This window comes from Electrophorus electricus, chromosome 10 (assembly GCF_041902795.1).
Source record: "Electrophorus electricus isolate QZ-2024a chromosome 10, ASM4190279v1, whole genome shotgun sequence".
Classification (NCBI taxonomy): Eukaryota; Metazoa; Chordata; class Actinopteri; order Gymnotiformes; family Gymnotidae; genus Electrophorus; species Electrophorus electricus.
In genome coordinates, this window is record NC_137506.1 from 24150864 (window position 1) to 24168636 (window position 17773).

General features: G+C 38.2%; 1 protein-coding gene across 1 annotated transcript in view; it reads left to right on the plus strand.

Annotated features, from left to right (window-relative positions):
- Window positions 1-15243, plus strand: part of sorcs3b (sortilin related VPS10 domain containing receptor 3b) — a 90486-nt gene extending 75243 nt beyond the window's left edge. The window contains exons 21-27 of the mRNA XM_027000186.3: window positions 2349-2472; window positions 2717-2829; window positions 3351-3482; window positions 4969-5068; window positions 11475-11580; window positions 11856-12157; window positions 13732-15243. Of these exons, the coding sequence (XP_026855987.2) occupies window positions 2349-2472; window positions 2717-2829; window positions 3351-3482; window positions 4969-5068; window positions 11475-11580; window positions 11856-12157; window positions 13732-13793 (939 nt within the window). The 3' untranslated portion in view covers window positions 13794-15243. The remainder of the gene's footprint in view (window positions 1-2348; window positions 2473-2716; window positions 2830-3350; window positions 3483-4968; window positions 5069-11474; window positions 11581-11855; window positions 12158-13731) is intronic.
- Window positions 15244-17773: the final 2530 nt, after the last annotated feature.

Below are 17773 nucleotides of genomic sequence, written 5' to 3' on the forward strand. Positions count from 1 at the left end.
TTTTTTTTTAAATTGACCCTAACCCTATTTAAATTAACTGCTATTTCACATTTTATTTAATCTTGCTGGATTGAAATGGGCTTTTCTGCCTGACACTCAGAACAACCAAATCAAAGTCAGAGTCGCCTGAGCTTCTGATACTGTTAAATCTGTTCAAGAATGTAATTTCTGCAAACTACTACAAACTTCTAATAAGCTTGCTTGTTTTGGTTTCACAGAGATTTTTGCATATTTATTGGTAACACTAAGCTAAACTGGACTTTCTGCTACAATGAATGTTAAATAAAATTGCTTGAATCATTATTTGATTAACTTATCTGATAATATGAAAGATTTCGATTAGGCCTACAGCACCTGTCTGTGACCTAGACACCACTGATACTCTGTCCTATATGTTGGGACTACTTAGAGTTTAAAGTTGTCATGAACTTAGATGTCACCCATAATTAAGGTCTAGGTAAAGTTTGGAAGGAGAGGCTAGTATGTTCTTCCTCTGTGACACCTAAATCACTTTGGAGCAGAGCACTAAATCCATAGTTCTGTATATAGGACCCAGTGTAATCAAATCACCTTGGAGGAAAGTACTGCACAGATCTGACCTGTGGTCAAGTCTGAGTCAAAGTCAGAGTTATCCATTATCAAGTACATAACAAGCTCACCAGACATTTGATCTCAATTCTTCTTCACCAGTTGTGAACAACAACCAACTCCACTGTGTGTACAATACTCTATGTACTGTGTCCGAGAAGAAGGTTTAAATGTTTACATATTGCTCTTTCCATGGTGAGAAATAATACATTTTATTATGTATTATTATGACAGAGAGAGAGAGAGAGAGAGAGAGAGAGAGAGAGAGAGAGAGAGAGAGAGAGAGAGAGTGACAAAGGGAGCATCCTGATTGGTTAATGATGGGTTAAATGACTGTTAAAGACATGTTGAGGTGAGTTTAACAGGTTTCATTTGTTCATTAGCATAGCTAATGTTATTTAAACTAGATTTCTAGCTACTAAGCAGCTAGTCTATTTATGTCCTATGTGATGAGGCTCCCTGTTGACTGTCAATAAAATACTCTACCTCTGGGGAGTCTGATGATACTCTTGTATCTGCTGCATTTGTTCACAAAGTACCTGTTTTTATTTTTTTGCTCTGTTACCCTTAGTAGAAACACAATAGACTGATATCCTTACTAGACTGATACCCTTAGTAGAAACACACATCTAAACAGCTAGTATTTAGCTAGTGGCATACACAAAAGTAGTTAGCAATGAGTTTTATTGTTTTGAAATGTTATACAACAGATTATTTTACAACATAGTGGGATTCTGGGATCCGAAGTATTTTTCTCAGCATTAAAACACAGGAAACACCTTAAATACTATGCTTTCTTTGAATTCCTTTGTTGAAACATGAATGAAAAAATGCTGTGCAATGAATGTACAGAAAAACTGCATTTCCCTGATTGTCTTTTCTCTGCAATGCCAAATTGTGGTTTGTATGTAATTTAGATTGTTAAATTATAATTTAGAATGGGCAAAAAATGGCAACTGGAAGTATACTTCACTGCTGATTTTCTATTCTTTTTATTCATTGTACCTGTACTCACTGGGTACTTTCATAGTAACACTTACAATGTTATTACATTCACTGGCCACGTTTTTAGAAACACTTACATTTTTCCTATAGTTATTGGCCACTTGGTCTTCACAGGAAAATGTACAGCCCATGACAGCCACCCTCTGCCCATTCATCATCAAAAACTACAGTTTATGACACTCTGTCGTGGATGTGCTAGTGTAGGTGCATCAGTCTACTTATGGTGAAGCTGCAGATTTTACACAGTATGTGTCAGTGTCATTATACAGTTTATACAATATACAATTTGTATTAGCCATCATCAACGTCTTCATCACTGGTCATTTTCTTTTCTTCATCAGGGGTCATTTCTGACATGACCGCTTTAGGTCTGACCACAGGACCACTGTTGGTTGGATACTCTGCTGTGACTGATAAGCACTCACATCATGCCACTTTTGGCAGTGTTAATGCTGTATTGAAAGTGGTCCACTATCTAAACAGTATTACATCAGCAGTGGTCCTAAGATCATAAATTGACCAGCGGTGAATAGGGTGGCAGACAAACTAAGCATCCTAGCAGATGTTCAGTAATTGTACACTTTTATGCACTTACTGTAAATGAATGTAAAAGGTACTTGTAACTAATAAATCAGCCCATAAGTGTTGGTACACTTACAAGCCATAAGTACAGTAGGTACAAGGTAGGTATTTGAAATATATTGGCTTGCTCTTGAGCATATAGCAGCACTGAGAGTTTTGTATGTGTGTTTTAGCCACTGATCACTCTGGGAGGAAGTGTATCACACACATTTCTGGAGGAGGGCAGGACCCTGGTGATGGTCCAGGTATCAGACAGCAGCACTGTCCTGCAAGACTCCCAGATGGTCACTGTGAAAGGTAGGTAAATCCAGGGTCATGCTTTATTTCTCCAGAGGTTCAATGAAGCAGTGCAGTTCAACCCTCATACTTGGTACTTAACACGGACTTTCTTAAATTAAACTATGAGAAAATAATAACTATAGAAATGAGAGTCATTTGGTTGATGTTTTCTTTTCTAGAATGCTAGAATCCACTAACTAATAAAATGCTTAGAAGAGTTTCTCTCGCTGTTTCTTGCTCTTTCACTGTTTCTCTCTCTCAGATTTCTTTCGATCTTTGTTGCTGTCATTTTCTCCAAACCTGGAGGAGAACAACCCCTCCGTTGCTGAGTGGAGACAGGACGTGGGGCGTGTTGTCAGGGCAACGCTCTCTCAGGTACACAATACAGTTTTCAGTCCATCACAGGTTTGTGTCAGCTGCGATGTTGCAGCAGGAAAGGCTCTGATGGCAGGTGCTATGCCTGACAGCTCTCACCGAGCTCACTGGCAGGGCTGAGCTAAGGCTTAAAGTTCTCTCATGCAGCCTGTGTGATTTCCCCCAGTACAAGAACAGCTTGGAGCTTCTCTCTTCAGAGTGAATACAGAGAGCCACATCACTCTAAAACCAGTCAGTCAATTAAAGTGATCCAGGCAGAGAGAGCTGCTCAGCAGAGCACCATTACGAGTAGTCAGTCAAGCACAAATATAATGGCCTTTCCCACTCTGTGTTTTCAACTGTAAAGGATTAAAGCTTTGTTACACTGGGATACATTGCAATCTTTGGGAGTTCACATGGCACAATGCTGTCTAATAACTTTATATTTTTATCATTACAGTGCAGCGCATATTGTACGTGCTTACATGAGTCTGTATGCATGTGTGTGGCTGCGGTGGTATGTGTGCATGTGTTTTCCCCAGGTGTGTGGATTTCCAGAGGAGCAGCTGTTGGTCTCTGTGTTTCCTGGATCTCCTACAGTCGCTGAACTCTTCATCTTCCCTGAGACAAACCATAGCCAACTCAGAGTGGCCGCAGAGGAAAAGCTTGATAAAGTACCTTCACACACACACACACACACACACACACACACACACACACACACACACACACACACACACACACACACATAAGCAGTTACAAACAGACTTACACAAACACATATTCAGTTACACAGTAATATGCATTGATATATACCCTTAGCTACATACAGATTTTTTACATTTCCATAAAATGTTTTCCTTCACAGATGTTTAGTATGCACAGTGTGCTTGTATGTCTGCCAGGACAAAGCAACAAAGAGATGTAGTTTGAACACTGAATTATTTTATAAATAATCAATAATTTGCCTCCCATACACAAACAGTATCTGACTACTTACTATAACAGGTTTTATCCAGCAAGAGGAGCATGAAACTCTACTAATATTAAACTGTCACACTGCCTCCATTACTTATTCACTACCTAATCGAACTCCACTACTCAGGATACCCTAGGCAATCATGTGGAGAGCCACCAAAAGAACTCCACCAATCCCACCTCTCATAAGCGATCCTCATCTCCAGAGTATTGATTGAATCCTCCTGTACCTCATTATTTCTTTATGTTTAAATACCTGAGCCATTCGCTTCCTCTTTGTAAGGTATTGCTGTTATGCGTGCTTATAGTGAGCGTTACATCTGTTTGGATTTGCCCCTCTGTTTTGTCTGTAATCTGTAGCCTGCTGCTGAACTCTGCCTGCCTTGGTTTATTCCCAAGAAACTCCCTGTTGGTATTGTTTACCCTACTCTGGTGTTGACCTTTGCATGTTTTGCGTTTATGACTCTGGACTGTCCTCTTGTCAGTAAAAATTATTTTTATTCATTTTACCCCTGAGCGTCTGCGTATTCCAGGCCTGTCAGATAAACTTCATTCAGCTATTTAGATATTCCAGGCAAAGCTATTTGAAGTGATGTTATAGATAGAGGGATTATATGCAGTAACATGAGCAGTAGGTCGGTAAATAACTGTAAAGAAGACTGAGTCTCAGTACAGCATAAACATGAACATTCTCTATACAGCACATGCAAGAGTTTAGCAGGTACCTCTTTTTCATAAGCTACTGTGTAACCAAAGATAAATGCATTTTATGTACAAACATACTTGGCCAGTAAAGTCTGATTCTGATTCTTCTACATAGTTCCACAGCTTCTGGGGGAAATAAGCTTTTTGATTATTCTATTTACATGCTGAAACACAGGAACATCTGGAACAGATACTGCCAGGAAAATACTTCACTGTCCTGCATATTTTGAAAGAGCTATGACTGATTGATGTGATTATAGTTAACCAGCATTAACTTTTCCAGTTTATTCAGGTTTCAGATGTCCAGTTAATCTTCTCACAAACTATTTATCTAGTTATTCCTGTCTCAGACTATTCCTGCCCAGCATTTCAGATTGTTTTCTGGTCATATTCAGATTATTTTTTTCTTTATTAAGCAAAATGACTACTGACCAATTTTAATTTCTCATGTTCATTACCATTTTTGTCATATTTCAGATGTCGGAGGTGTTTATTAATGCTCTGAATCAGAACCTGATCTATTTTGATTTGAAGCCTGACACTCGGATCACTGTGTCTGTCACTCAGCTCACACTAGGTAAGAATTTAGCTCTACAGAACACTACTAAACAGGGTATAAGACTTCAGCTTTACTAAACACTGTGAAAGTCATGGCCTGCTGCAACAGCCATGACACAAACACGGGTATAAATTGTTGATGCATATGGGAGATCACTTAATAAGCAAAATTCTTAGTAAGCTAACAGAGTTAAAGACAATGTAAAAAAGACTGAAGACTTGCAATCAAATTATTTCAGGAAATGAAATTGATAGAGAATCATAAAAAATGCTTTTAAAATGACTATATATTTAATGACTATAAAAACAACACAAAATTCTAACAAAACCCTGGAGTATTTCATATGTTGTACATGCAAAATAATTCTGAAAGAAAAGCATGTGAAGCAACACTTAATTCCAAATATAAGAGTTAAATGTTCTTTGTAACTTCAATTAAGGATCCAGATGCAATAGCAGGTTTATTTCATTGGCAATCACAGTATTAAGAACTAGGAAGAGTGGGAAAGAGAGTCAAGCTGGCAAACAATCAAAGACAATAGAAGCAGGCTCAGAATTCAGGCTGGCAAATATGAGACTTTGCCAAGCGTGATTAGTGATTAGTAGGATTATATGATTGACCATTTGTAGGAAAGCAAAGTTGGTGGTTAGTAGAATAGTATGGTTGGTGATTTAAAGGAGGGTAAGGCTGAAGAGGCAGAGGAGCCAAGGGTGGGTTAGTGACAAAGCTCAACTTATGCAGAAGCTTTCTTATAAGTCGTGATCAGTAAATTCATCCACCATGGTTGTTTACCACCAATTTCCAGCAAGAGCTTTGCACTCAGTAGAGGAAGAAGTAAGCATTCACTATTCTGAACATGATGTGCATGTAATTATTATCAGTGTGTCCAACATTATGGTGCCAGAACTGAAATAATATCCTCTCTCTGTAGTTCTTAAAACAATCTGCTGTTTTAGTTGAGTGGTTTAGGTTGGTAATTGTGTGGGAGAGGTGTCATCTAAAGGAGAATATAAACAAACTTCTTTTTATTTTTTGTACTCCTGTGTGGCTGAATTTGGAGTTACTGATGGAGTAAAGTCACTGTGACACTTCTCATGCATGACAGCAGAGAAGAGATTCAACCTAGACTTCTCATATAAGGGTTAAGTACTTGCAGGTTTCATAAATGCCTTGTAATCTGATGTTTTATCAAAAGTAAGATTAAAATATAATTTTAGGAAGATTTAAGTAACAAGTAAGGTGTAACGTGATAGCCCGAATGCCGAAGGGCATGGAGCAGGACGCACAGACTCTCTCGATGTGTGGGACATTTTTTTACATAAAACAGAGGACTAAAGTGGCACTCACGTATAAACACAAACAATGAACACAAGCACACTAAACACTAACAACTTCTAACATTTAACACCATATTAAACAAACATAGACTGATACATAGAGCTACAATTAACACGGTACATCGACAATGACCAACAACACTGCGCACACTGACACAGGTTTAAATACACATAGAAAAGACGAGGTTCCACAAACGAAGATCCTTCCACTGCATGTGGTAGGCCAAACCACCTGACTCACGGGAGGTGAGCGTTCCGTGACATAAGGAAGATTGTTTCAGGTTGTGATACAAATGAAATGATGGAATCAGTCCAAAATTCAGTAGCTCACTTGTGTATGAACCTATATATTTATTTGGGGAGGGTTCTATAAACCATGTATAAATGGATTTTCCATGTGTTATGAGGAAACGTAACATGGAACATTACAAAACACTGCTACACTGTACAGTATTGAGTACTGCTACACTGTACAATACAGATCAGTACTACACTGTTCATTACAGACCACTGCTACACTGTACATTACAGACCACTGCTACAATGGATATTACAGAGTACTCCTACCCTGGGATTTATAGAGAAGTGCTACACTTTATATTACATAGCACTGCTATGTTGTACATTACAGAATACTGCTAGGTTAGGGTTTGGTATCTCAATTTAAGAAGATTTCTAACTCAAATGTCATGTTTCAACAAAAATCACACCCCCTTGGGAGCCACAACAATTTTATTTAAATTTTATTTGAAGCAACATTTTAACATATTGGCTGTCAGTGTGTCTCAGTGTGTACTAATGGCCTAGTTTAGGATAAAATAAAGTAAAGTAAGGTAAGACAAGGCACATGTAAAATAATCCATAGCTCAAAGAGGAAAACTAATATGATTTTTCTTCAACTGCAAAGAATGGGTAGCAAACATAATAGACATAAGCTGCTGATTGTGTTGCAGACCTTTGCCTCCATACACCTGCCTCCAAGGTCAGAGGCAAAGTAAAAAAAAATCTAAATTTGAATCTAAAAAAAAGTATGAAGAATAAAATATTAGATGTGTTGATATGCAATGTATTAAACTATACAGAATTGTAGTCTACACTGTAATTCCTTGCAAATTAGTAGTATCCAGCATAACATATCTGTTCAATGTGATTTCTCTTTACAAATCTCTTTGGAAAGCTTCTCAATGTAACATTTAGGGGCGAACATGTGCAGAGTAGCATCACCACGGATGAGGGTGTACAGATAGCCAAAGTCAGAAGTAGTGACAAGAATCAGGAAACAGACAGACTGGATTAAATAAGTAATTAGTGAGTTTAATTATAGTACAAAAAATAAAATAAACTCCCATAATAAACAAAAGACAAACAGATTATTGGGATATGGCATATATATAAACAGGAGCAAAACAGGAAACTAAGGAAACTAAAAACATGAGAGAACAGATGGTGATAACTAACAGAAGATCAACTGGTGAAGCATAAACCTGAGACAAATGATTATAGTAGAAGTTGTGCTGAACAGAACCACTTAGCAAATGGAACAGAAGACAGACAAAATATAGTCTAGACTAGAACAAAAAACAAAGTACCAGGAACCAGAACTAAAAAGAAAACCAGAGAGCTACAAACAGACCTAGGAAGATGAAAGGAATATGGGAAGATACTTGCAAAAACCAAGAAAACTAGACAGAAGAAGCATAACCTAGTAGGAAGCAAAGAGATGAGAGGCAAGACGGACAAAGTGAATGGCCAGTAGAAATGAGAACACAAGGCCTAAATAGAAAAACTAATGAAAATAACTGAAAATAAATGTTCGTAGAGGTAGGTTGACCCAAAAATGGACAGCACACTATATGCATATTCAGATTACGGTAACTCTGGTAAAGTCTTCCAAAGAAAATATGGTCCTGCTTTCTTTACATTTGTGGTTCTGTGCCAAAGCAGTTTGTTGTCTCTCCAAATCTTCAAGGCTCTCCACTAAACCTGTGAATTTAAACAGCCAAATGTCCTTATCTTGTGGATTGTACTTGATTATCCCATGAAAAGAATTCAAATTTGAGGGTGATCATGTTGGTTTCAAGTGGTTTCAAAATGAAAGACTTCATCTTGTCAGAATTCCTAAAATCATGAGAAGAATAATTCTTTCATCATTAGAATAGCTTTTTTTCATGTTCTTCATATCATCTGTTAGTGCTCATCTGTTCTATTAATTGCTTGAGTGAGGAAAAATGGCTGAGAATACACAGTCCATGTCCCTTGCAAGCAATGCAAATTTGTGTTCATCGTCAGACCCCGTGTTCCCCTATTCTTTTGTTCAGGCCATTTAAGTGTGAAGCCATACCAACTAAGAAATACAACTTCTCTAACCAGACAGGGTCAATGAGTTCTTGACAGACTCTTTGCCTCTTTGCCTCACAGAAAAGCCTTCACATGCTGCTTAGAATATGTACAGAATATGTACAGCTGCCATCATCAGGTAACTGTAGGGGGTTCAACCCTCTTGCCATTTGTTAGTACTGATATTTTTGCTTTTAAGCAGTCAACCACGGCTACATCTCCATGGGTTTGGACTTGGAGCAGAAAGAGCTCAATAAGTTCCTCTTGAAGAACCTTTGAGTTCATGCACCAACAAAGCAGCTTTGTCATTGACATCACATGACTCATCACACATGATTGAATGAAGATCAATTTACATCTTCACTTTTCTGCCTAGAGATGATGGCAGCCATTCAGTCCTATCTCTGACTGTTTTTGCACATGATAGCATTCCATGTTTAATGATCGCCTGAGATGCCAAAAAACTGGCATAAGTAGTATGATTTAATCCACTGTGAAAATGCTGATTTTATCTGCTGAGCTATCTCCGGCAGGATACTTTTTTGCGAAAGATTTCTTGTAAAATGTCTCTCAACATTTGACCTTTTGTTGTTTGACAGTTTCGTATTGCAGATTAAACATATCAACATATAAACAACCAGTTAGAGTTCATATAAATGCAAATGGGTTTGTCTGTTCGTTCCTATATTCTTGACGTTCATCTTGAATCTTTCTCTTCTAAGCCATTTTGTTAGCTGGCTAGCAAGGCAATACTGATGTCTTTGTTGCCATGTGAATCAGCATGCAGGTTATCATGGTTAAAAGCCGGTAAATTAGACATGACAAATTTCAGCATTTAAGATCATTCATTGTTAAACTACTGGTGTTAGAATGCTCTGCAAAGCATTTTATTCTGAAGAATTATAAAATTCTAATTCTGCAGTGAAGCCACAAGGGAGCATTAAAAGAACTGCATCTCGCCAACACCTGTGTTACACTGTGCAATACAGCTTCCCAAAAGCAAACTAAAACAGAGATCATATTTAAATGGAAGATTACACTCAAGAATTGCACTCAACACAGAACAGTGCTACAATGTAAAATACAGAGAAGCACTACACTTTACACTACAAAGCTCTGCTACACTACTTCCTCACTGTAAGATAAGAAATTTAGATCTGAGGGCCTAAAATGTACTGTAATTACAGTACATTTATCAGTAATTACCACTAATTACAGGCAGGATGCATGCTGTTATGCTGTAGCATATGCTATATGCTGCAGTAGGTATTTGCTGTAGATACTATGCTATGTGCTGTAGTAGATATTTGATGATAAAATGAATTGTTTGCTTTGCCAGAAAAAAAAAAAGCTTTACCCTTTTTCAGGCAGATCTATTCATCTTCATTGCTCTGAACAGGAAAAGGTTCTGATTACCGCCTGAATTCTGTTAAAAGGTCACAGACATCATGTGTCTGTGCTTTCAAACCTGAAGGGTAGACCTGTATACTGTGTGTGTGTGTTTGTGTGTGTGTGTGTGTGTGTGTGTGTGTGTGTGTGTGTGTGTGTGCGTGTGCGTGTGTGTGTGTGTGCATATAGCTTTCTTTGTTTAGATGATCAGTGAAACTATTAATAATTTAAACTAACATGTCTCTCTCCACCTCAACAGCCTCAAACACTAGCTGCTGGCTATTAATTCCATTAATGACACAGGGATTTCTCTAGTTAGCTGCTAACTATTTGCTTTACAGATGACACAGCAATTCCACTGACAATTTGTTGGTTATAAACTATACAGATTGTATAGACCTTTTAACAAGCTGCTGGCTATTGACTACACAGATGATAGAGATTGATAGCTAGCTAGATACATACCAAGGTCAAAATTGTTGTGTCTCCATATAAGCTGTTCACTAATGTGCCTGATCAATAACTGGAAACTATTGAAAACAGATGGTATAAGCTGGCTGTTGTAACATTAAGTTTATTCGCATAGGGACCATAAACCTTATTTACAGTCTGTAATAGGGACTTAGATTCCACCATTGATATATGCATTACCATTCTTGCATCTTTTCTGGGCACATTACATAGTAGAATAGGGCAGTCAAATAATGTTTTGACACATATACATACAATGATGTAGGTACAATGATTTACAAATACATACAATGATATTGATCTTTTTTAATTGAGTTAGGTGTTAAAGAAAGGGCAGCAACAGTGCCATTGGCACTTCCGTTGCCAACATGGCCTCACCGTCATCTTTGTTTACAGACTTTGCAAGGGTCTGTTGAAAATGAATTCCTTGCAGCAACAGCTCGGTACCCTGAAGTACCACATTACCCATATCAAAGGAAGATGTTAGCAAGTAGCTTACAGATTTCATTTTCTCATGTGAACCAAGTTCTGTTGATTAATTTAAGCAATAAGCCAATTTAGAAAGTTTTGTGCCTTTTAACATAACAGTAAACCTGTGTTGACCTATGAGTGAGAATCCGTTCAGAACAAACTTAATTCATTAAACATCAGATGAAAACCATCAAGCATTTTTTAATGTGTTTATGTTGTACTGGTAAATAGGTGTCCCGACACATAGGTACCATTTTACACACACATATTTCTGTGGCTATGATGCTCAGTGTTTAGAACAGAACAGTAGTTATGTATCACAAGGGCAAGTTAGAGTAGCAGCAATAGACAGAACTGCTGTTTGAATTTGGCATCTGTGCAAGTCTGCTGTGTTGTGATGTTGGTCCCTGTGTTCACAGCTCCCCTGGTGGACTCCACCTCTCTCCACAGTGGTTCCACAATGCTGATGCTCCTCTCACTGGCCCTTGTGGGTTTGGCTGTATTCTTCATTTACAAGTTCAAACGGTGAACCATGCCTCACAACTCATAAAATACTCATACATTTATTAACAATTCCTAGTCACATATATGAATAACATAATCACCTTTCATTTCACTTATTAAAGAAAATGCGGTAGCTAAGGGGCTACTGAAATGTTTGCTGTTTCAGAAATTAATGATAAATTTGTTTGTACTCCGTGCAGTGTGAATTGAAACTATCTTCTCATTCTCTGTGTTTTTGTTTGTGTTGGGGGCGTTGTTGTTTTGGGTGGGGGGCGGGGGGGGGCTCATGTGATCAGTAAGATCCCATGGATGCAGGTACAGACAGAGGACACACATGAGAAGGAGCCAGATATGATCAATGCAGTTGGACAAGGAGATAACAGCACACACACTCCATACAGATCACACAACACATACATTCCATTCACAACACGCCTCAGCACTCACTCTCGGCTCCCATCATGCTCTGTCACACAAAGCAGTAATAGTCAGCTGGCCCCGCCCCAAGTGCTGGCTGCTTCCCAGGAGGTGACCACACCCAAAGCACTGGCCCTGCCTCGAGAAATGATGGAGAGGGAGGTGCAGTCCCATAACGGAGGTAAGTCAATACTCATTGATTGAATTCTCACACAGGTCTGTCTCTTTTACTAAAAATAATGAACTAAGAATATATATGTAGTGTTAAGAATTTTGTAACACAGGTTTTGTTGACACAGTGTTCAGATATGCATTGTCGTAATATAAAATCAAGCATGTCACGTTGTCATGTACTAGTTTTAAGAGTTTTAATATCTCAAATTAGAAGTTATTTTTATTCTCCCTAAGTATTTTGTAAAAAAAAATAAATAAAATAAGACTAGTAAAATAAAAGACTAGTAGTATAGCTAATACATAGGATCAGCTTTTATCAACAATTATTTAAAAGATGTGACCTGTTCAGATTTTGACAAATGTAAAATAGTTTTCAATTTCCAGCATTTACACTGCTGTAATTATACATAATGACTAATAATGTAAGGACTACTTTTTTAATATAATGAGTACTTTTTTACTGTAGTTACAAAACTTGACATGACACATGTAATACTTGAAAGAGTATTAGATGTGTTAGCTAGAGAGCACTGAAGAGCACTGAAGAGCACTGAAGCACTCGACACACTGCATAATTCAGACATTCTGTTAGTTGGAGTTCTCATCACTAGAGGCCTGGATACAATGATGAAATAAAACATTTATCTGTACTGGGAAAAGCATCATTTTTAAAGAAAGTATGCCGAACAGTTGTAATATATTTGAATATTTTAATATTCTTCCATTTTGGTAGATAGTAATGCACAATTATGCAATATGAGTGCCCTATGCCCACAGACTAGTCTGTGCGCTATACAATATGAGTGCCCTATGCCCACAGACTAGTGTGTGCCCTATGCAATATGATTGCCCTATGCCCACAGACTAGTGTGTGCCCTATGCAATATGATTGCCCGATGCCCACAGACTAGTGTGTGCCCTATGCAATATGATTGCCCGATGCCCACAGACTAGTGTGTGCCCTATGCAATATGATTGCCCTATGCCCACAGACTAGTGTGTACCCTATGCAATATGATTGCCCTATGCCAACAGACTAGTGTGTACCCTATGCAATATGATTGCCCTATGCCAACAGACTAGTGTGTACCCTATGCAATATGATTGCCCTCTGCCCACAGACTATTGTGTACCCTATGCAATATGAGTGCCCTATGCCCACAGACTAGTGTGTACCCTATGCAATATGATTGCCCTATGCCAACAGACTAGTGTGTACCCTATGCAATATGATTGCCCTCTGCCAACAGACTAGTGTGTACCCTATGCAATATGATTGCCCTATGCCAACAGACTAGTGTGTGCCCTATGCAATATGATTGCCCTATGCCCACAGACTAGTGTGTGCCCTATGCAATATGATTGCCCTGTGCCCACAGGCTGCAGCTAAATCATCAAAGCAAAATTTGTAATGAACAGGTTGCCTGATATTGATGGTTTACCTGGTGATGTCATTTGTCTTTTTAGTTATAAACAGGCAATTCTAATGCTAATCTAATGCTAACATACAAAATGTCTTGGAATATGATGTGATACAAGTATTTGATTTAAACTGTTAATTATGTTTACTTTTGTGTGTAGGAGGTCTTGGGTTTGGTGAAAGGTTTAGGACCAGGGAGATTCCAAACTGCACCAATGTCTGAAAAATCAATTCCACACACAATAAGAGACATTAAGTTGTTTCATGATTCAGTTTTATCTCGTTTGATTTTTTTTATATTCGTTTGTCTAAATGTTAAGCCTCTATCAGTGCAACCATGTTTACTTTCAATGTAAATAAAACTTTAAAATATGTAAAATGATAAGGAGTAATAGAAAGGCATACACTATGCATTAAGAGTGCTCAGTCATTGTTATGGATTATATCAAACTTAAAAAGTTGTATATCTTGCTGAATACCATGTGACAAAAATGACAACCCTAGTGTACTTATCTTTAATTAATAGAAGGGCCCTGTTTCACTACTGTGTCAACAGCACACTTGCTGACTCCCCTCACAGCTTGAAGGGGCTGAGCCCTTTAAACTGCCATCCACATTGACCAGAGAAAGCCAGAAGCACTTGATGAGAAGTTAGCAGAAGAGAAAAGTAACAAAAATAGCAAATATAGCTGTCAATGTGCTACCTCACAAAACACTGAATTACAATAAGTCATAAAGCTGTCGTTGGATACAGTTGAAGTCTACAAATGCAAACCTGACACTAGCACTAACCTTAAAGTTTTATGAATTTGCAGTCATGAGATGATAGCACCTGTCATGTGGATATTGTCATAAAACCTCTTGTTCTATTGTTTATTATTAGTTTTTTTGTTTGTTTGTTTGTTTTTTGTTTTGTTTTTTTTGCATGTGAAGCTGTGTTGCTTCAGTTTCAAAGCCTTATGGGCAGGTTCTGCTCCTGAAGGATACACTCATGTTGACTTAATCTCTTATCCCTTCAAGGGGTCATCTAGCTTCACTTGAGTTAAAAAATTATGGAAATGCCCCTAAGATAGCCTTGTGGATTCCCCCAAGGGGAAATTGTATGGGCTAGTTTACATGTTAAAACAATAATGAAACAGGGCCATAATATAGATTATACAATTTTGTAAAGATTATTTACATTTTTTTCTGCATGATAACTGACAGGTAGGCCTATAGCAAGAATTGTATTAACCCTTTGTGATGAGTTCACTTTCAGAGATTGATGTTGCAAATAGGACTTTGATAAGACTAATAAATGTTGTTCTGCTGTATTAAATTGATAAAGACTACATTTTTAAATAGTTATATGTGTTACTTTTGAAGGGTTTCAATTGCCTTTTTTAAATATAAGCATCTGACAGTTGTGAAATGAACTAGTTTTTTCAGAGAGGTGTCTGTATTTTTGTGCTTTGAGGTTTATTTTTGCTTTAAAGTGCATGTTATTTTGATAAATCAGCTTTTCCTTGCCACTGAGGTACTGTCCACTTGATGTGATATTTCTCTTAGCATACAGTAGATATTGCGGTGCATGTCTCTTTGCTTCTTATATTTTACATTCCAGTTTAATGGATGACTGGGAATTCAGTCATTAGTCTGAATAAATGTATTTTTTACAGAACCACTGACCATAATTTCTGACTCTTGAATTTTGTTATAATCACTCTGGCAAATACTCAGTCATGTTTTAGAGATTTTTGCCCATTCTGATGAACAGTTGAAAGAAGTTTGAGAAGTGTGTGTTTCAGTGGGTAAGGCTCCTGAGTAGAGATCTAAGAGTTGCTGGTTTGGCCCTTGGGGGTAGTTTGAGAAACTCTTTTATTGGAGGACTCTAGTTTTTAAGTTTATGTGCTGATGTTCTTGCTAAATTGGCATCTGGATTTATAATGAGCTTGCACAATATTTCTAAAGTGGCTCTGCAGTAGACAGCAAATTGGGCTATTCCATTTACCCTTTGTTCCTACAGGGTGCTGTAAAACTGCAAGTGATTCATGGAGCTACACAATGTTTCTGTACTACCTCTAAATATGTCAGTATTCAGATTTATTTAAATCATATACATTTAAATGTGAATATCTTTTTTTCAGCCAATGCACATTCTTACTTCATGTATGTACAAGGTTGTTTTTGGTTATGTTGTTATTTTAGATGTAATTCAATCCGGCAAAGAACTCAATCAAATCTAGTACTCAAAGTATAACAGTTTATCCTACATACTACACACACACACACACACACACACACACACATACATACACACACACACAAACCAAATATCTAGGCTATCAAAATCTATACTCTACCAGTCATCAGATAGCCCACTGGCATTTTCAGTTGGCCAAAGGAGGAGATAGAAGCAACAGACATCAAGACAAGGAAACTCCTCATAATGCATGGAGGGTTTCATCCCAAATGCTGCAATCTGAGAATGTACACTAAGCAGAAGGATGGGAGCCAAAGATTAGTGAGCATCAGTGCCACTGTCCAGGAGTGCACCAGGAAGATGGCCCCAAGTGATGAAGTGCCTAGTGATGCAGGCTGTGCAAGGATGCCCCTGAGACAATCCAGTGCATAACAATGTGATACAAGATGCTAGCAGGCAGAGCATACATGAAACACCATAACCAAGTGGCCAGCATATTATACAGAAACGTCTGTGCCAGGAATTGGCTAGAAGCTCTGAGGTCAAAGTGGGACACACCCCGAAAGTGGTGGAGAATGACTGAGCTAGATTCCCATGGGACTTCCAGATCCAAACTAATAAAATGGTAATGGATAACCTACCAGACATAGTAGTCATGGACAAAGAGCAGAAAAGGACTATAGTGATTAATGTAACAATCCCAAGTCATTGCAACATCAGGATCAAGGAACCCAAAAAGCTAAAAAAAATAAATAAATACAAAGGGGTTAGAGAAAAGCTGGAAAAGATGTGTAAGGTGAAGGCAATAGTGGTTCCCATGAAAATCAAAGAACTAAGGGCTGTGACCCCCAAACTGGAAGAGGGGCTCCAGAAGATACCAGGAACAACATCTCAGATCTCCATTCCAAAGAGTGCAGTCCTGGGAACAGCTAAGATATTATGCGGGACCCTCATGCTCCCAGGCCTCTAGTAGAGCACCTAAGCTTGAAAAAAAAAAGAGACGGCCCAGAGGAGCACAAGTGGTGCTCTGTTAAATAAAGGATGTTACTGTTTAAAAAATATCTAAGTAGCCACCCTTTACTTTGATGACAACTTCATATGTTCTTGGTGATCTCATAATTACCTATGTCGTAAAGCAATTCTCACATATGTGTAGGGTGAGTTCTAAACATTACGTTCTAAATGAAAACTATTTGTTAATGAAAATATTTGTTGAAGGGGTGTTTAAAATGTATTTTTATTATTATTTATTATTATTTGGAATTATTATATTATTTTATATATCCATATATGATAAAATGTTGCAAGTACTAGTACAAGTTTGTTTAATGGTTCTTTTAATAAAAGCAAAACTAACCCTCAAGTGTTATGCAAAGGTGCTAAGACATGAATACAGACATAATAACTAACTGATGAAGAAGGGAGGAACAGAGAGTTATACATGCACATGTGGATTGGGCAGGCAACAAATTGTCCTGTAAGAATATGATGTGTAAGTATACAGATATAAGATATAAGACACAGTTGAGATTGACAGACATAATAAAAGGGAAACAATGAGGGGCCATGGCAACATGAGGAAAGCGGAATGTAAAAACAAGGCACTGGTTTGACAGGGCGTGGCAGAGGCAGCAGTCTCCTGGAGTCAGGGCATGGCAGAAGCACCACCCTCGGAAAGGCAGGGCATTGCAGTGTCCTCAGGGATGGTACCCTCTGTTGAGCAGTATGTAAGAGAAGCACTGTTCCCTCTCGTGAGTAAGGCATGGGAGGACTATCCTCTGGCATGAGCACTGTGCCCTCCTGTGTGTTGGGTGTGTACTCTGGCTTGCCTGAAATGAAAGAGAAAGAGCCAGACATACAAACTCCTGAACACCCCCCTTGGCCAACAAGCCCATCCAACTGATGGTTCAGTGGGGACCCAGGAACTGCTAGCCCCAGCCCCAAGAAATTCCTAAGGAGCCTCCCTCTTCTGAGCACAAAGAGGAGACCCTGGCCACCAGGGCAGGGACAGCTGAAAGCTC